Here is a 22,378-nt window from a genome sequence, read left to right on the forward strand (position 1 = left end):
TGGGTCTTCCCCCACTGGATTTTAAGTCCCACGGTTGTAGGGTTCTTGTTTATCTTGTTTGTTCCTGACTTTGACTAATCCTGTTTGATGCAGCGGTGTGAGAACTGGTATCCAGGGCTGCTTTCCAGGCTTCACCACTGCAGTCCTATCATTGCTCCCAAAGGTGAGCACAGAGCTTAACTTCAGTCCCAGGCTCTGCCACTTACCCATCTTTGATGAGATTCTTATCTCTGGGACCCCTTTTTTTTCCATCTCTAAATTAGAGTAGTACAACTACCCTTGCCCAACTGTAAGGATTATACTGGTTAATATGTGTAAAATGTTTACAATGGTTATAAAAAAAAAAGTAGGTAGTAAAAAAAAAAAAAGTCAGGTCCTCTTTTGGATAACTGGAATTAGCACAGAATTACCCTGAGAAAATGTTGGTCTTGGTCTTACTCTGGTCCATTTGGGCTCCCGACATCTAAAAATTCATGTATTCTCTCACTCGTTCCTTTGGAGATTTTTTCCATGTAAGGACCCACGTAGTCCTTACTTCATGCGGGACTCTGGGTCATAAGACACCCTCTCAGGTCAGGCTCCCCAGAAAGCCCATGTTGAGCCAGAGATGTGCGTGCAGCAAGTCCATTGGCAGCGCGGGTCATTGGACTGGGCCCAGCGAGAAGTGCAGACTCAGCAAGGCCTTGGCTGATCCCACGGGAGCTCAGAGTTGACCTGAGTGGAGGCAAAAGGTCTGGCCCTTCCTTCTCTGACCAGTTGTTGGGTACGGACGGCCACTGGGATGAGGACATGACCTTTGGCCAGATACTCTCTTTAGCTGAGGGATTCTGGAAAGCTGCCAACATCTTCAGCTGCTGAGAGAACGTGCTTGAGCCTGAAAGACGAGACCTGGGCGGAGCTCATGCCACCTCTGCACACACGTTGGACCAGCCTTGGCCTTGTAGACAGCAGTACCAGTCTTGCCTTGTGGTTCTAGGCAGACCTGGTTCCAGTCCTGGCTCAGCCAGTTTCCAGCTGGCCTCTGGACAAGCTCCTTCGCCTTTGTAACTGAGGGATGCCTTGGACCTTGAAAACTTTCCTCTTTGTTTACGGAGGAATGTTTTGCACAGTTGTAGAGGAGCTTAAAGTGAGAGGAAAAAAAAGGCCAACGTGCTCAACACAGCAATAAACACTCATCCACATGCCTCGGTGGGGGTGGGGTGGCCTTGGGTAGATGAAATAATGAAACAGGGTGTTGGGTATCGAAATGAAACTTAGACTGTGAAGAGCAGTGCAGCTCTGGGGCAGCGGCTCTGTCATTTACAGGGTGCTACTGTCACCTCCAAGGGCCTGGTGGGCGACCGGCCACTGCCCTCCTGCCCTCCAGAAGGAGATGGGCATGCTTCCTTTGCACGTGGCCTGACTCTGGCACTCTCTCCCTGCAGGTGACACAGAAGTACTCCCTGGTCATCGTGCAGGGTCACCTGGTCTGCGAAGGGCTCCTGCTCTTTGGCCAGCAGCACTTCTACATCTGCGAGAACTTCACACTCTCTCCCGTGGGTGATGTCTACTGCACCCGCCACTGCTTATCCAAGTGAGTGTCCCTCCCCTCCCGGCAGATTCTGCCCTGAGCCCCAAGCTGCCTTCTCAGCCACCCCCATGCCTATGCCTCCCACCTTGTTCTTTCTATGGGCTCAGGTTTGGGCCTGAAACTGAGCCACGAGATAAAACAGAGGGACCTTAAGGCATAGGCATCATGATTGTGGTTCCCCAAAGCTAAAATCTGGAGCGGTTAACAATGCAGCAGCTCCTGGGGCTTTCCTGCTATGGAATGCACCACAGGACAAAGGGCATAGGTCCTTCGGTTGTTTGGGTAATAGAATCCAGTCCCATCAGCTTAGTCATTCAACAACTTCTTTGATTGTTCATCCTTATGCAAGACATCAGGCCCTGTCCCTTCATGCCCGCAAGGCACATGAGCGCAATCAGCAGCATAAACAGGTTCTTTTGGAAAGAGTTTGGAACACACTGTCATCAAGGGACAAAATACATGTTATTTGAGGACTCTTCGGGGTTCATGCTTGGAGAGATGGCATGGGGCTTGTGTGGTGAGGGACAGGTACTTGAGGAAGTAGGCTAAGATCTGGGTCTTGAAGGATGGGTGAGACTTGGGTAGAAATCTGAAGAGTCATTTTTACACCAACTAATACCAGAGGTCTTTGGCAGGAAATTCCGAGGTTCTTCTTTAGGATCCAATGCAGTTGGTCTACTTGGGTTCATTCGGTTCTTATTGATTAATTCTCTAGTGTTTATAAAGTACTGCCATTCAAAACCAAATTGATTGTGTTTGCACTTTTGCTAAAGGTTCAGTTCTCAAGTTGTATGTTTTCATCACTTTTGGAGAAATTTAGGTGTAGATTTCTTTTCTGGTTAGCTAAGGCTCAAGTAATGACAAAATGACCTCTTAGCCCAGTGGCTCTCAAACTAAACTACATCGAATCACCTGGAAGGCTTGTTAAAACAGACTTCTGGGACCCCTCATCAGCCCAGTTTCTAATGTGGTAGGTCTGAGTTAGGGCTGAAGATTTTTAACAAGTTCTCAGCTAATGTTGATGCTACTGGTCTGGGACTACACTTTGAGAACCACTCTTTAAGACTGTTGACAGAGGAACCAGAGCCTTACCTGCCAATAACTAAGAATTTTAACTCCCAGGTGTCATATCATTTCCAGCCTATGTCAGGAAGCAAGAGTTTAAGGAGCACGGAAGGATAGATGTCAGCCCACCCTCCTTTGATTTAGGTTTGTTTTAAAATGCTTGGCCTTTTTCTCTCTGCTAATTTCCATCTTTTATTCATACCAAACGTTCACCAATTGCAGTGAGTCTTCTGTTCTTTTCCAAGGCAGGAGCATAATTAATACTTGGCACACTCATCCCATCTTATTGCTCATGTTTTATTGATACTGATCAATATGGACAATGGGTCTGCTGACTCGCCTTTCTGAGAGCTGATGAAAGCTTTCTCCTCTACGTATATGCATGGCGTGCCCATGAAATGACTTGCATAAACCATTGCTTCACTCTCCACCTCTGGTTTAAATTGAGTTGGTATTAGATAAGACCTTATTGATTAGGTAAATTGTGTTTATGAGGTGTATGTAATCATGATCAAATTGACTATATCTGCACTTTCAACAGAAGCCCAGTTGTCAGGTTGGACGTACTCAAGTCTGGAAAGGTACTTTTCTAGAATGCAAGGAGAGTAGTGAGAATAAATTACCACCTTGGAATATCGTTTGGGAATTGCCATAGGTAATTTTAGTCACCGTACCTCAAAGAAGTGTTTGTTAGCCAGACAGTGCTTTCTCTCTGATCCCCTGCCTACTGCCCTAAGAAAATGCTGGCACTCGTGGAGTTGTGGTTCTCAGAGATGGGCCATTAGATCATGTCAGATCCATGGGGATTAAGTCTTATTTTGACCATGGAGACTAAGGAAGATACGTAAATAAGCCAGTTAAACATAAAGCTAAGTCACCTCCGAAGTGTTTCTCTAGAAGACTGCCATCAATTTGAGTACAGTTGAGCGTTAGACCTTGAAGGAGACTCCCCAGCGTGCCATGAAAATATCCCAAACAAAACTCAAGAGCACTGCCAGTCCTCCAGCAGGGATTGGCTTGTGTACTTTGGAACTTTCCTTAGAAAGTAAGACCCTTTCCAGAAGGTTATATTTTGCTTTCAGTGGGATCTCTTCTTGGCAGAATAGGGTGACTGTACTAACTGGGTTGGCCAAAAAGTTCGTTAGAGTTTTTCCATAACATCCTATAGAAAGCCTGAACGAACTTTTTGGCCAACCCAATAGCTGTCTAGGGCTCCTGTAACAAAGTATCAAAAACTGGGTGGCTTTAAAAAAAAATAATTTATCGTCTCACAGTTCTGGAGGCTAAAAGTCTGAAATCAGAGTGTTGGCAGGGTCATGCTCCCTCTACAGCTTTAGGGGAGGATCCTTCCTCGCCTCTTCTAGCTGCTAGTGTTTCCTGGCAATCCTTGGTGGTCCATAGCTTGTATATACATCACTCGGTCACATGGCCATCTTCTCCCCGTGTGTGTCTGTCTCTGTGTCCAAGTTTCCCCTTTATATGAGGAGACTAGTCATACTGGATTAGGGCCTATCTCAATGACCTCCCTTTATTACCTCTGTTATTTACCTATTTCTAAATAAAGTTAAATTCTGAGGTACTGGAGATTAGGAACTTCAACATATATCTTTTAGGGGACACGATTCAACCCATAACAGTAGCAGCCGAGCTCACAGTGCGTAGCGTTTGATTCATTTGGTGGGAATCCAGACCATCCAGTTGGCTCCTTGTGACGGGGTGCTTTTAGTCAGATATCTCCTTCACATCAGTCAGCAGTTTTAAGGCATCATCTCTCTGTTTAATTCAACAAATACTTATTGAAAGTCTGTCTTGTACCAGCACTGTAGCAGACTCCACAGATACATAGATCAGTCAGATGTGGGCTGAGTCTGGTAAAGCGTTTGGGATCTAGCAAGTTATTTGGGTATAAAGTCCAGGTATAAATTCCTGACAACAATTGGATACATACAAATGTGGGGCAAATCAAAGTATGTTTTAGTTTGAAAGCCACTTCTATTACCAAAGACCCAGTCAATCCATATCTTGCTTATCATTTAGTTTACTGTGATTTCCCTAGTTAAGAATATTAGAAGTTTTACTATGACCACCCTGGGCAATTTGCATATATCATTATAGGTGTCATGCAAGAGCTGTGAACAGCAGCCTTTGAACTGTGGCCACAGCTCCATCTAAAGAAGAACATGGATCAGCGACTCCTTTCTACTCATTGACCTTGGGGCCCTGAACTCTGATTTAATGCACATGTAGAATATAGTGTTGGCAAAGAGACGCAGTCCTAGCTGTGTGACTCATGCATTGCACGACGGAACTCCAGTCTGGACCCTGCATCAGTGAACTCAATAATGTCATTCACAATTTAGTCTTCCTGAGAAACTGAGTCTGTCTAAGCACTCCTGCGTTATGGATTATTCAGTCCCTACAAGCAGGAGAAGAATGACCATCTTTCCTCCTAACAGCTCCTTCCTAAGAGCATTCTCCAGAGCATTCTTCCTCATGTCACCAGTGTTTCAGAGTCCTAGGTTGAGAATCAGTCTGCACAGAGTAAACTGGAAGGAGGGAGCTGGTGGGGGAATCTCTGTAATTGCCAGCCAGCCTGTCTGCCTCAGGGGAGAAAAGGTGCGGCTGCGTGAGCTTGAGTTTTAGATTCAGAGGACCTGGTCTGAATCCAGTTCCTTGTGACCTTGGAAAAGTCACCTCTTCTCTTTGGAATGTAGTTTCCTCGTTTCTGATATGGGAATCCTAACAACACATGCTCAGTAAGGCTTCATCACGTGGATCAAATTAATCAAGGACAGGGAAGTATTGAGCAGGCTGTAGAGCATGACGGTGGTCAGTCCACTCAGCAAACATGCCCAGAGCTCCAGGAAAGATGTGGAGGATGAGAACCATGGGCACAGGTCTGTGCCCCCAAGAACTCACTCATAGTCAGCTGCGGAGAGAAACCAACCAAAGGTGCAGCTAAGGTACAGAGAATGTTTGCTGTGCTCCCACAAGAACGGGGCCACAGGACCACAGGCCACAGATCACATCATTGTCACTGTCACAAGTGCCTTTACCTGGAATGCTGTTTGGCCTAAGTCAAGGGTAGGAACCAGAATTACCTCCACGACCTCTCTGGGAGTCAGGGAAGTTTAGGGGAAGCTCAGCTTAGCCCCAGAGGGAAGCATTAATAATGGACAGAGGGCCTCAGCCAGCAGTAGATTTGAATGAAAACATCCAAGCAGAAGCATCCAGAACCATCCAGCCACATTTGTGTTTCAACAGTCCTACAGCAGTGTGGCCAGAACAGGGCCCCTGAGAGCGTGGTTCTGAGCAGGGGCAGGAGTCCGCAAGGGTGCGGTCTGGCCATGTGGGTGCTGAAAAGCCGGCTCAGGCTGTGTCCCACGCAGCTAGCCTTCCCCTCTACCTGGCAGTAACCATTCTGCAGAGTGTGCAAGTCTGAGCTCTTAGCACTGCAGATGCTGGACCAGCTCTGACCGCAGCCCAGAGAAGTCCTGCGGGCCTGTGTGATGGCCTGATCTCTCTCCCTTTCCCCTGGAAGCGTGGCCTGCCCTGGAGGCTGGGCGGTGAGGGCCGCCCCTGGAGCTGGGGTGGGAGGAGGTAAAACATTCCCGCCACCTAGTGCTGGTGCGGGGCTCCTCGGCCGTGCGGGGGCACGCAGTCTCACGGAGGGCCGAGGTGCTTGGAAGGCCCTTCCTTTCTCCAGTGCTAAAAGGGTGTTTTATCAGCGCTTTGTGGTAATGTGCGCCATGCAGAATTGCTGTGTAACTCAGATGATCAGGAATGGAACCGTCCCTACTGAAATCAGATTTATCTCTCAAGTCCCCATTTCTATTGGCGGTGGAAAGCTTCACCTGGTTGGTTATCTGAAGGTATTTCAGTTACTTCCAGTGAAAAAATTGTTCTTTTTGGGATAAATACTTAGTCAAATTCAGGACTCCTCCTTCCCCCCTTCTCCCTTTCTTCCCAAGGGGAGTCATTCTGACCTCCGGGAGCGGGCATCCAGCATCCGGCCTGGCCGGCCCATCCTCTGCTCTCTACAATGGCGCTAGTCCCTGGTCCAGGCATGGTGCTCTGGGGTCCACTGCTAACGCTGGGGTCATCGTCTTCCAGCCCATCAGTGCTGTCAGCCCTGCCATCTGCCTCTTTGAAGACTCAGAGTTTTCTGCCCCTTTGTCCCATTTTACACTAGGTGCTAGCCCGGCTGACACGGCTGTTCCTCCCAGGGCTCCGCGTTGCCTGACACCATGCTGGACAGGGCTTGTCTTTCTGCCTCATGTTCCAGGAGCTTGAAATTTCTCCAGACCTAACTACACATCTCTTTCATTCTTCCCCCATAAACCCCCAGCCCATTTCTGACCCCTGTACTCAGAGAGTCTTCTCACACTTACACCCTGTGTCATTATCCGTCCTGGAGGTGGGCCCTTTGTCTTGCTGTCCCTCCCCTGGTGAGGGCAGTGATCCGCCTTCCTCCTCAGGGCACGGCTGACACAGACAGGCGCTCAGACAGGGTTTATGAGGTCAGTGGGGGCTGACACATCCTCCAGTGTGTCCCAGAAACTCAGGTGGGCCACGCACGGTGCCTGCAGGGGAACAAGCCTACCAGACACCCTCTCACTGTGTGTCTTGCTTCCTTTTCAGCATTAGCGATCCATTCATCTTCAACATGTGCAGCAAAGACAGGTCCTCCGACCATTACTCATGCCAGCGCCACAGCTACGGTGACCTCAGGGAGCTCCGGCAGGCACGCTTCCTCCTGCAGGTGTGTCCCGGGAGGGGGCCAGAGAGAGGACCATCTCTTCCGGGCACAGGTGGTCCAGGTGCCACTGAGGCCCCATCTGAATGTGAGGGACACACCTCCCTGACCCCCTTCACCTGTGCACAGCCCAGGGCCCTTTGAGACACCTGTGAATCCCTGTGGCCTATGTTGGGCTGGTCCCCTGGCTGGGATGGAGTTCTGCCTTCTGTTTCACTCTCTCCACAGTCCCTGCCATTTGGCCACTGGGTCCTTCTCTCTCTCACCGTGTCATTTAGGATCCAGCCTCTTTGCTTTATTTTCCCCTTGACATGCCCCAGAGCTGCCTTGGAGATTCGGGAATACAGGACAGGGCAGCTCCATTGCCTCGTGGCAGAGCCAGTGACTGAGAGTGGAGTGCCAGTCTGCCCTCTGTTCTGAGCACGTGGACACCTCCTCAGGCCACAGCCCCTACCCTCTGCCCTCCTCACAGCTTCACCTACCTTCAAGCTCCTGGTCATTTCCTGGGCCAGGTGTTTTAGAGATCTCCTGACTGTCCCCTCCAGCCAGGATCCCAGAGCCTTGTCCAGTGCATTCAAGGGCTCATCCAGGTACTAAACAGAGCTGATTCCTTCCAGAGGCAGAGCTCTGCTGTCAGCTAGTCACAACCACATGCTTCTCATACCCCACCTTGGAGAAACATCACGTGGTTTAGGAGCATCGCCTCAGTGGCAAAAGGAGGAAGAACTCTGGGGCTCCCACTGGCCTCAAACACATCTTGCCTTCACCAGCCCAACCTCAGCAATAGCAAAGCTGCATCCGTGCCCAGGGGCCTCCCAGGCAGCTGGCGGAGGAAGAGATGAGGGACCACCCTTGGGGGTGGGGAGGAGCCCAGATCCCTCCCCTCTCACCCTTGCTGCAGGGTCTCTGTTCTGCTAGGCCAACAGGGACAGTGCTAGGCCCTGGGGAACAGAGTAAGTGTGCCTTTCATTTGTAAATTTCTTTGTCCCTTGATCCTCCTGCTGGAGGCCTCCATATTATTATCCGAAACTAAAGCTCCAGGGAGCCTTTGCCGGCGGGGGCTGGGAGGGGGGGGACTCATTCTAGGGAGGATCAGCTGCCCTGCAGACAAGGGTCCAGCAAGCTGCTGACATCTGACCCAGCTCTCTCCCTCTCCCTCCCTCTCCGCTGCTTTTGCCCACAAAGATCTGGTTCTCATTTTGCCTGCCCTTAGTGCCCTTCTCTGAAAGGAGAGTGAACTAGAAAGGGGCGGGTGGAGGAGGCCCTGCCCTGATGATTCTGACCACAGCCAGCATGGGCCCAGTCCTGAGCACAGCCCTGCAGCTTTGGCACAGTCGGGCACCTCTCTGGGCTTCCATTTCCCTCCAGTGAACAGGTGACCATGTCTTGTCTTTTCCACCATTACATATATAGCAGCACTTAGCACATTTTAGGCACATAGCAAGTACTCAAAAAACCACTTTTTTTAAAAATAATTGTATGTGTACTTACAGGTTATATATAGTAGCAAATAGATATCAGTAAGTGAGTGTCTTTCTCCCCAGTAAAAGGGGATTGTTTCCAGATGGTTGGTTAGCCTGACCGTGGTGGAAACCAGAAGTGGGAGAGCATGTGTGATGGCCAAGTGGGGCTGGGAGAGCTTCATGAGCAAGGCCACCATTTGTCCAGCCCTAGATTCTCCCAGAGGAAAGTCAGAGCCTGGGCACTTAAGGTTGCTGGGACAAGCTGTAGCCTTCATAAATTCTGCTTTCATCATCTCTTTGCACAGTGTTTATATTTCTGTTTGTAGAAGACAAATCTGCGGCTCTTATGTGTACCCACAGAGGAGAGGGGTGTTTCATTATCATTACAGACACTTTCCCTCTGCTCAGGAATCTAGTGAACTGGACTTTGAGAACTCACTTCCAGCCAGGCAGGAGCAGGACCTGACTGCTGTTGGATGCAGGACCCCATCTTTGAGTCTGACCCTCTCCCTCCCCGTCTCTCCTTCCATGCCCAGGCCTCACCTCTCCCAGGCCCTCCCTCAAATGCTGGGTATTCTTTGGCTGACCCCATCTGATCTATATGTGGACTCACTCTATCACTATTCCAAGTCTGTTATTTATAGATAGGAAGGGGAGGGAGGAGGAAAGGAAAAAGAAGGGAAAGCAGGTAGAGTTCATTTAGGCATTAACAAAATACCCTTGCAACAACATTGTTATGTCAGTGTGGCCACGTCAAAATGGCTCAGCAAAGTGGTTTGGCAAAGCACCCTGTGCCTTCAAGTCTGTGGGTTGGCGTAAGATGCTGCCCAGATTGGGACTGGCACCCACTCCCCTAGTGTTTCTGGTAAGATGACCCTTTGGTTCAGGAAATGAAACCCTTGACCGGGAAGTGAAAGTGTCTAGAGGTGTTACTGGGCACTTTCCTCTCTTTGTCCCCTCCTCGCTTGCCCTGGGAGCGGGGCTCTTGTTTCCTGCTTCAGCCAAAGGAGCCCTTAGTTCTCCTGCCCTCCTACTCATTCTGTGGAGACCCCATTTGTCACTGTCACCAAGGTCTTCATATCCCCTGCAGGAGGTTGCAAGGCCTGTGTCAACCTAGATAAAGAGGTAAACTGAGGCAAGCTTGAATTAGCAGAAATTGAGTTAATTCAGGAATAGCAGAGGAATAGCCATTCATGAAACGCAGGCTGTCTGGAGCTACAGGCGAATCCATTGAGGGTCAGCTGTATCTATGGGCAAGGAGCACAAGTGGGGGCGTCCAGCCAGAGTCCAAGCTGTAAGTTCACTGGCTTGAGGATGGGAGGGGTTCTTGGTGGATGTTCATTGCTCACGAGGTAAGTCTCGATCTTCTGTAAATCAGGCATTTGTGGGAAATCAGTCTCTCAGTTCTTAAGTTTCGTTTATCTGAGGGCGCATGCCTGAGGTTCGCCCTTTCATATCTTTTGGTTCCATTTTAGATTGAAATCCTTTCACACCTGACACAGAGTCCCAAATGACCCACAGCCATGGCTCTGTTGCCCTGGTGAGGGGGTGGGGGGGTGGTTCTCCATTCCAGGAAACTGCAGAGCAGTAAAAGGGGTTCTCTTTACAGGACATTGCCCTGGAGATCTTTTTCCGAAACGGATATTCCAAGTTTCTTGTCTTCCACAACAGTGATCGGAGTAAGGTCTTCAAAAGGTAAGGGTTTGAAAATCCTCCGCTAAGGAGACTAATCATGACCCAATAGGAGAGGAACAGCTCTGTTCTCAGGAGAATTGTTCCCAACCCACAGTGGGCAGGATTTAGGTTAGACACGAGAAAGAACTTACCCACAGAACTGCTGAGTGATGGAAAAAAGTATAGAGAAAACTATAAAAGCTCCTTCCCTAAATCCTGGGAAACTGGCTCTGTTTCATGAGCTGAAGTAGTTTGAGACAGTAATAACTGAAGGGAGAAAAAAATCTGCAGACACAACGTATTTAATGGGCCTTCCAGAATTTTCCGGCTTTATTTTAAATTTTTCCAAGTAATTATTTTGGCTTAATCTTCCTTTTAGATCCCAGTTGCCAGTTTTATTCATTCTGACTTCATATTTTATTGGAAAGTATTCCTACCAACTGATTTCCCACTTCCGCACGGAACATCTTTTTTCTTAAAGAGAGAAGCATGCTGTTTTAGTTTAACTTCTCTTTATCCAAAGAGATTAATCAATCTAAGGAGTTTAAGCTAGAGTTTAAATTTTAAATTTATATTATTAAAGTTAGAGATATGTAGATAATCTAGAAGAGGCCAAAGGAAAGGCAGGCTCCTAGCCATGAACAGACCACACAGAAGCTGGATTAATAGAGAAGTGGTCACATTTAGCTCCACTTAGGGTTGCAAGTTCTGAGGTGAGATTTGACATCCCTGGCCTGCATGTTCCAGGCCATTTTGTGCTCAGAGGTTCTAGCCTTACCTTCCTGTCGGCCCTGGCCAGTCACTGGCACCAGGACCAGCTGCTGGGTCCCAAGGGCAAGGGCCAGAGTGGAGAAAAACAACTCTCGCAGAGAGGCTGTCTGAGCCAGCTCTGGGTGCGTCTCCATTGACTGTGATTCTCCGTTTGAGGTTCTTCGAAGGACTGCTGTTATATCGCCTCCTAAAATGTCTTCAAGTTCCGTTTTAGACCAAACCGAAGAAGTAGACATGCAATGCTGAACCTCAGGTTCATGTTCCCTTGTGATTTCTGTGCATTAAACGACGTTTTTTTCACAGTCGAGCTAGAAGTCTTATACATCCATAACTCAGACAATGAATAGTGCCAACCACACCCCACCCTTGTTCAAAGAGCATGAAAGTAAGATGGGACTTGTCCCTAGAGTACTACAGTGGCTGCTAAAATCAGCAATGGAAATGCCAGTGCTGGCCCAGAGGAGGTCTCTAAAACATGTAATTTTTATTGTAACTATTGTTTTATTGTTATCATTGCTATTATTAAGGCTAGAGCATATAATGGCAGAGGGTGCTGATGGGATGCCTCAGAGGTACACCCTGATCTAGGGGCAAATGGGGCCCACTGGAAGGGCAAGAATAAACCCAACCTCTAGCCTGCCTCTGAAAATGTTCCATGGTGGTGAAAGAGTCTTGACTCTGCTGATAGAATAATCCTTTCCCTTTTTGTCTAGCTTCTGCTTTTTCCAACCTGGCTTGAAAGGAAAAGGCTTCACGGAGGACCCGCTCAACCTAAGGTAACGTGCAGGGAAGAGGCCAGCCATGCTCTCTGGGCAAGGTGTTGGCCTTGCTTTGACTTTCTTCATTGGCCTGACCCTGCTACTAAGAAGGCATGCAAAGAGCGTGTCAGTCTGCCTTCTGCTTAATTTTTCTCTCTCCCATCCTCATACAACCCTCATCCTACTCCCCTAGTTCCTTCTGCCAATTAAACCTCTACAACAGACTTGAAGTCCCAAGTGCTCTGAGGCTTGTTCAGACCAAAATGGCAGGAAACCACCTCTGCCTGTGGTGGGTGGGGGGCAGGTTGCCCGTAGAGGGGGCAGCCCAGGCTCAGCCTTGGTGTCAGGCCCTCAGGTTGAGGTGTGCGCAGTCCCAGGTCTGTCCTTGCTATTCGAGGCTCTGAAAACTCAGAAGCTAAATAAATAAATGTACAGTGATGTGCAAAGCATATGCTAATTTATGAGTCTGCGATATGGAGCCTCTTTCCCAGGAAACAAGGTGCTTACGACCCCTTCCTAAGTGCCCCCCCGCCCCTGCCTTACAAGTACCCAGTTCTCTGGAAGGCCAGTTCCGGATTGGTAGGTGCTTTTATTTCAGTTAGGAAGGGGAATAGGAAGAGGACAGTGATTGCTATTTTTCTCCAGGAGTATGTGGGGCTAGGGCAGGGAGGAGATATGTTCAAAATATTTATAATGACTATGGAATGGGTGTCATCAGTTTATTTAAAAGGATTTACCCATAGCTTGTTATGTGTAGTGTTCGCTGCTTCACAGAAACAAGCAAAATACTGAAAATCTCCCCATTTATTGAGTTTACATTCTTGTGAGAAAGCAAGCAAAATGAATGAAATATAAAGCATATTAGATAATGATAACAACCAAAGTCGATCGAGGTAGGGTTTGAAATCTTAGGTTGGTAGGGGAAGACCTCACCCAGAAAGTTAATATTTGAATTAAGACTTGAACAAAGTGGGGAAACAAGTTATTCAGATAACTGAAGAAAGCACATTTCAGGCCAAGGAAAGAGGAGAGCAAGGGCCCCGAGGGGGAGTGTGGTGGGCTTGGCTGGGGCCATAGTGGTTGGGTGCAGTGAGTCAGTGGGAGCAGAGAGTGGGAGCAGAGAGGGAGCAGGGTTCATGTAAGCCTTGGGGGCTCATGCTAATGGGGTCGCCTTTTACTCTGAATAAATGGGAAACATTGGAGGGATCTTGTGACCTAACTTATATTTTAAAAGACTTACTCTGGCTTCTGTGTTGAGAATAGAACATAGTAGGTCAAAGGCAGAAGCTAGGATACTGGTTAGGAGGTTTTTGCAGTAATGCAGGTGAGAGATGATGCTGGCTTGGATTGGGGGTGGTGGTGGCAGTAAAGATGGTGTGAAGTGCTCAGATTGTGGACATATTTGTACATGATTGAAGGTACATCTAGTGGGATTTGTTGACAAATCAAGTGTGGGTGGGGAATGTGTGTGTGAGAGAAAGGACTTAAGGATAAGACCAAGCATTTGGGCTTGAGCAACTGGAAGATGAAATGGGGAAGACCACGTGAGGAACTACTTTGGTGGTGCAGTGGATATCAGGGGCTCGATTTTGGACGTGTTAATTTTGAGATGCCTCTCAGATATCCAGGTGGAGATGTCATGTAGGTCATTGGATATATGTTTCGAAAGTCAAGGGAGAGGTGCTCCAGAGAAATACATATGTAAGCTCATGGGAGAAGAGCTTTGACAAAATGAGGAAGCTGAAGAGCTGGTTCTAGGCTCTGAGACCACCCAAGCAGCCAGGGCGTGTGGTGAGGCTGTGCTGCTGCGGTCAGCCATGGACTTTGGGATCAACCTGATTTGGGCTCATAGTAGGTGCTCAATAAATGTAATTCCTTTGCTTAGTTTTAGAATCAACTGCTGTGTATTTTGGGCATGTTTATGGAGCAGTTGATTAAATACAGGCGTTTGTGTTCTCAGCTCTTTGAGTTTCTCCCAGCCCTTCTCCTACCAGCCACAGTGTGCCTACGTGAGTTTCAGAGGGGAAGGCAGTAGTGGCTCCCAGTCTAAGAAAGGCTTGGCTGGCCATTGCCCCATGCCTGGAATGAACTTGGCCATTTTTTGTTTGGATTACCAAGGACAAAGCCCAATTCATACACCGAGTCTTTCAAAATGCCTGCCTGCACTTTGCACACTCTAGCAAACATGAGCTGCTCTTCTCTGAAGGAGTGCATGATCCATCCTGCAGGTTTTCACCTGGCCCAAGATGCTTGGCCTGTGCTACAGGTTTTCATATCTTCAACCCCCAGCTCTTCACGACTGATCTGGCCCCTCTAGAGGCCATCTCCCATGTACAGGAAACCAGAGCTTTTGGATACCAGAGTTTTGCCTAGAATTTCGGTGACAATGGCTGCCTCCATAACTGAATTCCAAGGATGTTCTATGGGCCTGAATCCCAAGTAGAAAATACTTGCAAAGCTGAGGTCAGCCTGGGATCCATAATCCTCCTCTGTCTCCCCATGGTACAAGACTAGACCATTCTGAAGCCAGCATGGTGGCATAATCGGACATCTTGAGGTGCAAGGCTCTGCAAGCATATAGGGGCTTCTAATGTAAAGGCAGCTAGATGCCCCTGGATACGTGTCTGATGGCCAGAAAACTCCACGACGTTAGACATAGGTAGGCTCTGCAGAGACGTGAGAATAGCTGAAGTTACAGGGAAAGGGAAGCTAGTTGAAAATGAATATGTGAAGAAACACACATCTTTATACTTAAAGTTATCTGTACCCTTCCACAAAGGGCTGGAAACAGTTTCAAAACTAAATACAGGGTATAATGATCCTTTAAAAATTCCTCCCAAACTCCTTTAAAGGACAAAAACATAGATGTGATATCAGGTACCTGGAATGATCTAGTCACTGTAATTGTCCTGAAACTAAGAAAAACCACACAACTGTGCTAGGTTACATCATTTTCCAGTGACAGATCACAAGAAACAGACAGTTTGGGGGACTTTTTTGTTCTGGAACATACTTTCTCTTGGCACTGAGTAAATAGGATAGTGGGTAACAAAGAAGGTAATTCCCTTTCTATAAAAAAAGAAAAAGAGCACTATAGAATATAATTTTCTATATTGATTCTCTGAAAAAATAGAGCCCTAATATTTGGGCTTATTTCTGTACAGACATTTCTTTGGGGCGCTAGCATGATCTGGCTCAGTTCCATTGCTTCCCAGTGATCTCAGTTCCTCTTGAGCCCAGAGTTTAGAAAACTCAGGGAAATACAAGGCCTGGTTGCCTGTCTGGCCTTTCCTCTCTCAAATCTCTGTTGCACACAGTACACACCTTTGAATGGGCTAAAGGCATCCTTCCACAGCCATGGTCCCTGACAAGTTCTGAAATACTCACTTGCTGTGCCGTCAAGACAAGTGTCCCTGGGCTGGAAGAAGCTGTTGGTTGTGAGGCAGTGCTTATACTTGGGGCCTTACTGTATCTGCACGTCTGTAATTTCTGAAATGTTCTCTCAGTTGTGTAGCTAACTTAAATGTAATGGTTTGGATGAAATTCATTTTTTGGCACGAAGTTCTGCAGTTGAGTATGTACTGTCCTTTATAGCTTTCCTTTAAAGAATGAGTTTCCTTTACAGACTATCTTTGAAAATAATGAAAAACAAAGAACTTAGAAAAACAACCATAAGAAGCTGTAAATTCCCATAAGAAGATGATTCTTCCACGATAATCAGGGCACCACTGCTAGCAGCCTGGAGGCTAAATTTCAAGGACTCTACCTCCCCACTTCTGCCTTTTCAGTCCCTACTCTTCCAGAGATCATCACTGATGACCAGTTGGGAGGCTGAGAGTCTGTAATGTGCATGGTTACTTTGATAAAGAGAACTTTCAGGTCCATCACTGAATGGGGAAACATGCTCCTTGGGCTTCTTGGTAAAGCACACCTTGGGAGGGCAATTGTAGGGGCTATACAGCTCAGACCCTGGGGTTAGAGCAGAATCACTGGAACCAGAGGTGAACTAAACACCCTGGTGGGATAACCAATGCCCTGGCATTGTGGAGCTTCTCACATGGTTGGCTCAATGGGCAATGGGTAGTGGAGCCCAGTGACCTGCGGTGAGCTCTGCCTGGGTCCTGCTCAGACCTTGTTTTGGCCCCCATTCGTGTTGTTCCTTGTCTTACTTGTTCATGTCTCCTCTTAGCTCTGTCCTTAGCCGTGACCTCAGACCTGTTTCTAGGCAGAAGCCTAACTTAAGCCCTGATCTCTGCACCAAGCCTGGCCCCTTTGTCCACCCATTCAAGGTGCTTCCATAGGGCAGTGGGCAGGTGCGTTAAAGTCCAGAACTGTGAAAGGAGCAACTTGCTGGCTCACAGTCCCCCCACCCCACTTGCTACTTGTACCCAGCCACCACCAGAAAACCTGGGACATGGGTTGAGAAGCCATGCATTGTCTTTTTATTATTTTAACATCTTTCTCAGGAATCTTCAAGGGTAAGATCAACATGGATAATTTTAAGTTAGGCCAGTGATCTGAAGTTAAGGTGCTCTTTCTCCTGAAATGCCTTAACTCTTCAGAATGATTGAGGAACTTTAAGCTTGCCATAGTTACTCATAAATTAGCACTTGGCAGATACAGAAAGATCTGTTTATTACTGCATATAGTCTGTAAGATTTTTTTTTTAATTTTAAAATAACTATAGATGCACAGGAAATTGCAAAAATAATAGAGAGGCCCCATGCAGCCTTCACTTAAATTCCACCAATGGTTACATCTTATGTAACTATAGTACAGTTTCAAAACCAGGAAATTGACATTGGCATGATATGTATGCATAGTTCTTTGTCCTTTTTATCATATGTGTAGATTCTTGAAACCACCACCACTATCAACATGCGCAATTACTTTTATCACAACAAAGATATCTCTTATGCTACCACTTCCTGGTTATGCCCACCCTCTAACACAGCTCATCATCCTTAACCCATGGCAACCACTGATCTGTTTTTCATCTCTACCATTTCATCGTTTAGAGAATTTTCTATAAATGGAATCGTAGAGTCTGTGACCTTTGGAGATAGGCCTTTTTTTACTCAGAATAATGCCCTTGAGATCCATCCAAGCTGTTGTGTATATCATATGCTCCTTTTTATTGCTGAATAGTATTCCATGATATGGATATATCAGAATTGGTTTAACCACTTGCCTCTTGAGGGAAGTTTGCTTGTTTCTAGTTTGGGTCTATTACAAGTAAAGAAGACAATCCACATTTAATGTAATTTTCAAGATGTTAGGACATAAGTCTGCCATTTCATTTCTCATTTCCTGTTTTTTCCTCTGTTGTTCGTTTCTGTCTCTTTTTCCTGCCTACCTTTGCATTACTGAAAGATTTGTTAAAATTCTACTTTGATTTGTCTATAGTATTTTGGGGGTTTTTGGTATAAATTCTTTGTATAGATTTTAGTTGCTTGAGGTATTGCATTTTACATACATAACTTATAAGAGGCAACTGGTGTTGGGATTTCACCAGTTCAAGTGAAGTGTAGAGACCATAAGTCTTTTAAGTCTTAAAGTCTTCTTTTCAGTTTTTAACTGTCTATAATTTATGTCTATCATTTTCTTAAACATTTCCTCTATATAAATTTAAAAAACACACACAAAATATTTCCCAAAGTCATTTTCACACACAGATAGTCTAAAGCAAGAGAGGCAAAATGAATTTAAGAAGCAAGTCAGTGGTTTGGCCGGCACTGGAGAGCCTGGCTTCCAGAACGTTTCCCTTGCCACTCTCTTCTCCTAACTGAGGGCTTTTCTTCTTCAGAGCTGATTAGCCTTCAAGTTTTTGTCATAAGCTACTCTAGGGAGATGTTGAGCGTATCCTAGGGATGAAGAGGCCAAGGCAGTTACTCCAGGTCATGGAGGCAAAACACAGCAAGAGCAGAGGTTGCACGGGGGTCACCTAGGTCATGCCTGGCTTTCAGAGAGGGTGGTGACTGGGTTATAACGTGTGAATAGGGGTTTTGTTCTATTTGAATAAAGAGAAAACCCTGTGACTTTCCTGTCAAGTATTTTGGGGCCTAATATACTCTCCAGAAAGTAAAGATGACTGCAGTATTTTAGGGCATGAGGGAACATTAACATTAAACCCTTCCTTGACAGAAAAAGAAATAAAATATAGAAGATGTTTCCTAACTGAGTTCTATCTCCCATCTTCAATTCATCTTACTGCCCGGATTTTCTGATGAACCAGGGGTCTAAGGTGAATGTATCCTGGGGCAAGTCAAAGCCCCCTGCTTGTTTATTCCTCAATCCTGGTGCGGTTCAATGCACTTAAAACCCCTTCCTAAGACACGGCTATAAGAATGAAAGCAGCATAAAGCACCTAGAGATCAAGGATGGCAAAAAAATGTCATCTTGCATTCCAGCCACTCAGTTGGAGGTAAATCCAGGAGAGGGGCTGGAGAGAGCTTTTGGAAACCAAGCACAGTGGAGGAAGTTGCTGCAATGGTCAGGAGAGGGGGTAGAGGGGCAAACCTGGGGTCCAGACCAAGACACTTTGTAGGGGCACAGGGAGATCTTTTTCCTTAACTCATTAATTCTGAAGAAAAAGTGTCTCAAGCGGGAGGAATAGAAATGCTCAGTATCTAGATAACTAGCCATCACTTTCTGTTTGGCTCAAATGCCCCTGCCTGGATTCTGTGCTTCTTGGGTCAGAGAAGAAGTATATAAAATAGCAGGATGGGTACTTAGGGACATGTTCAAGGCCCAACAGTCTAGTGGGGTCTCCCGGGCCTAAGGCATGACAACTCATCATGCACTTCACAGACATGTGTCCTCCTCTCATCTGTAGAAGGGCTTCTAAGAAATCATTGAGGACATTAAATGAAGGGAAAAATATAAAGAATGACATTCAGTGCTTACAAGGGTGCAGTGAAATGAGTTCCCTAATATATTACTGGTAGATATATAAATGGGTGTAAACTTTTTATAAGCTACTTACTAACATGTATCAAAAATTATTTAAAAACCACACCCTTTAATACAACATTAAAAAAATCTTAATCATACAGGCCTCATCACAAAATGATTTCTATTAGTGAAAAAGAGGAAACAACTTAAATGTCCAACAATTTGTTATAGTTATGTATAGCCATGTTTGACTATTGTACAGATGTTTTAAATTATGGTTATTAAGACCATGTAACCACAATGGGTTTCAAAGCAGGATAAAAATGATGTGAATGCTATTATTTTAACTATGTATAAAATATACACAGAAAAATAACTGGTAAGGAAATCTGTCAGTATTACAGCTGGCTTACACTGTAGAATTGTGGATACTTTAAGCTGCTATATTTAAAACTATGTTGTGGTATTGTTACTTTTATAATAGAAAACATTTAAGAAAGAGAAAAACTGGAAAGGGAATTTTGAATCTATATCTTCAGAGATTTTAGAAATATGATAGAGTTGTCACAGCTAAGCATTTCAAAGGAAAATAAGCAGTGAGGAGTGAAGAAATGAAGTATGCTGTCTGCTGTGGTTTATAACATGAAAAAGAAATACGTTAGTCATGCTGAACTAATGTATATTTATCTCTCAGGGCTTTTCCACTGACCACTTACAAAACTTGCCACCAACACAGGAAAGCTTTGATTTAAAACAAACAAACAAACAACAACAACAATGAAAAACTTTCCTAAGGTTATCTTCCTTGATCCCTTTCTTTTAGGCAGTATAAAGGTGTGAGTGAGGGGTACAGGGAAGGTTCTCAGCTATTGTGAGTTCTAGAGTGACTGAAGACACTGTTCAAAGTAGTATTTCAGCTTTAAGATGCACCGAGCTCTAGTTCTTAGAGAGAACTGACTTCTACTGAGTACTCACTCTGTGAGCTATCTGCTTGAGACGCATGACAACGCTTGGAGTTGGGCTGGTATTACTCCCACTTTACAGATGAAAGGACCAAAGCTAAGTAAAATGTCCAGGGAGATGGCAAGTAAGAAGCAGAGCTGCTCTGGGCTCAGATCTGTCCAACTGCAGAGCCTTTGGCTTTTTCTCTATGCCAGGCTGGCCCTGCACACCACTAGGCTCTGATCTCCTAACTTCCTCAAACAATGGCATTATAAAGAACAAGGTCTTCTTTCAACTTGTCTTCCCTACAGGTTGCAAAGGGCAAGACAAGCTTTCCCCCACTGGACACAGTCCCTGCACCTAGCACAGTGCCTAGTAAGGTGTTTATCTATTGACTACACCAACCCCTATCTGCACCCATTCTTTCCTTATTCCACAAAGGTCTGGAAAAGCATTGGACATAATAAGATGGGAGTGAACCTCATTCATTCACAGCCAGTCAAGGGCTTGCAGGTTTAGTCTAGAAAGCTCCTAGAGCAAACTATGCAAGTACAGAAAAGAGAAAGGGATAGGACTGCTTGGAGCCCAAGATGTTAATGCCAATACTTAATGATAATATCTGCCCATCTCTGTGGTCCAGTTTTGTCCCCTTGCCAAGACTATATGTCCATCTGCCGCCTACCAGCCCATGCTTAGAGATGCCTGACTTTTGAAGCCTGGCCCAAAACATTCCAATAGAACAGGCTCCACACTGGGGAGCTGGTAGTTGGTCCAGAAATGTGTGATAATGAGACTAAGAGTGTGCTGGCGGTGTCAGCTGCCCAGGCCACGGGCTGTAGGCAGGAGAGTTCTGGGGCAGAAGTGAGACAGATATCCCTTTCCTGACTCATTGTGCTTGTATGTGCGGGTGTGTGCACGCAGAGAAGACAGAAGTGTACGGCATGGCAAAGAACTAAAAGCCCTTCGGTCAACAAAATCACAAGCCAAGGAGGTAGGGAAAGGGATTTTATGGGCTTGGCTGGAGGAGCTAATCGCAGTAACGGAAGAATCCCTCAGTTTTGTGAGGATGTAGCCCATTGTCATCTCACCTCCCTCCCTTTTCCCTTCCTGCCTTAGGGTCAGGGTCCCAGGTCACCTCCACTCTTCCTGGGATTCCTTGGCCGTGGAGTTGGGTGAAACCAAACTGGAAAAGATGGCCCTTCTCGGTTCCACCGTGGCCATGCTTTTGATTTTGGTCAGCTTGTCCTGGGCCTGTTGGCATTTTCTCAGGCAAGGCCCACATAGATCCTTCTCCTCCACCAGATGTAGGTTGTCCGGCCTCTTGATGGAATCTACGAACGTATCTGACTCCTCTGCTTTGGGAAAGGGGTTTCGCTTTGTGTTGAGCTTTTTCAGCTTGGGGAGCTTGGAGATGCTGTTGGGGATGGTGCTCAGCAGGTTGTCATGGAGCCCCACCTCCTGGAGCTCCTTCAGAGCGCCTAGCGTGGTGGGCACGCGGTCCAGGTGGTTCAGACCGAAATTCACAGAGCGGATATTCTTGAGCTGATTGAGCTCCACAGGCAGCCCATCGGTGGTCAGCCTGTTGTTGCTGACATTGAGGTAGATCAGAGAGGTCATCTGGCCGATGGACTTAGGGAGCTTGTCGATGTAGTTGCTATGCAAGTCCAGCCACCGCAGGTTCTGGAACTTGGAGATTGAGTCTGGAATCTTCCTGATCATATTCCGGCTAAGGTTGAGCTCATCTACATCACTGAGTCGCAGAATACACTTGGGAAAGGTGGTAATTCCCATCTTGCTCAAGTCAAGGCGTTTCTTCCCATCAAATGTGATCTTGATACAATTCTTGGCCACGCTGAGGGTGATCTTTTTACCCTTGGGGCGTTTCCCACCCTTGGCCATGTTCTTTTAGTAAGGAGGTATGTTTGAAGTATGTTGTTCTGATTGACTGGTGATCAGTTAGAGAAAAAAGTCACATGAAACTGCTAGAAGATAGACTCTGGTAAGAAGAGAAAAGATATCCAGTTAGGAGATGACATAAGGGTACTGGACTCCCCCCACATCATAATGCTTCACTTTCTAATGGTTTGAAAGGAGAGAAAGAGGGGAGTGGAGAGGAATTAGGTCATCAGCAGAAATAGCCTAGCCGAAGATCTTCAGCAGTTGAATGCCCTCTTCAGACCTCAGTGCTCCCAGATGTAAAATGGGAGGTTCAGGGTTGGCCTGAAGGATGCTCAATACCCCTCTGGCTGTGCCATTCCCCGACTTGGGAATCTCTCCATTGTCTTGGGCTTTCACATATTCCCCCTCCTGGGTGTGTGTGGGGAGGGTCGGGAGATAATGTCTTGGATATCTGCCATTTCCCAGACCCTCACTTAAATCTAGTCTTTTCTTAGAGTTATCCCACAAGTTCCTGGGGTGGGACTGCTGAGTTCTCAGAAGGAACATAGCCTGGATATAAGGGAATAAAGGTGGGAGTTAAGAATGA

General features: G+C 46.4%; 2 protein-coding genes across 2 annotated transcripts in view; one reads left to right on the forward strand and one right to left on the reverse strand.

Annotated features, from left to right (window-relative positions):
- The window catches only part of WDFY4 (WDFY family member 4), a 248,647-nt gene that overhangs the window by 166,725 nt on the left and 59,544 nt on the right, over positions 1-22,378 (forward strand). Inside the window, exons 44-47 of the mRNA XM_060125755.1 lie at positions 1,425-1,573; positions 7,277-7,397; positions 10,464-10,549; positions 12,013-12,075. Coding sequence (XP_059981738.1) covers positions 1,425-1,573; positions 7,277-7,397; positions 10,464-10,549; positions 12,013-12,075 — 419 coding nt within the window. The remainder of the gene's footprint in view (positions 1-1,424; positions 1,574-7,276; positions 7,398-10,463; positions 10,550-12,012; positions 12,076-22,378) is intronic.
- LRRC18 (leucine rich repeat containing 18) lies at positions 21,025-21,792 on the reverse strand. Its single transcript, XM_060126800.1, has one exon. The coding sequence runs from the start codon at positions 21,790-21,792 to the stop codon at positions 21,025-21,027; it is 768 nt and encodes a 255-aa protein (XP_059982783.1).

The sequence above is a fragment of the Lagenorhynchus albirostris genome, chromosome 16 (assembly GCF_949774975.1).
Source record: "Lagenorhynchus albirostris chromosome 16, mLagAlb1.1, whole genome shotgun sequence".
Taxonomy (NCBI): Eukaryota; Metazoa; Chordata; class Mammalia; order Artiodactyla; family Delphinidae; genus Lagenorhynchus; species Lagenorhynchus albirostris.

Excerpts from the sequence above, each read along its gene's own strand:
- LRRC18 (XM_060126800.1), bottom strand. The coding sequence starts at position 21,792 with ATGGCCAAGGGTGGGAAACGCCCCAAGGGTAAAAAGATCACCCTCAGC.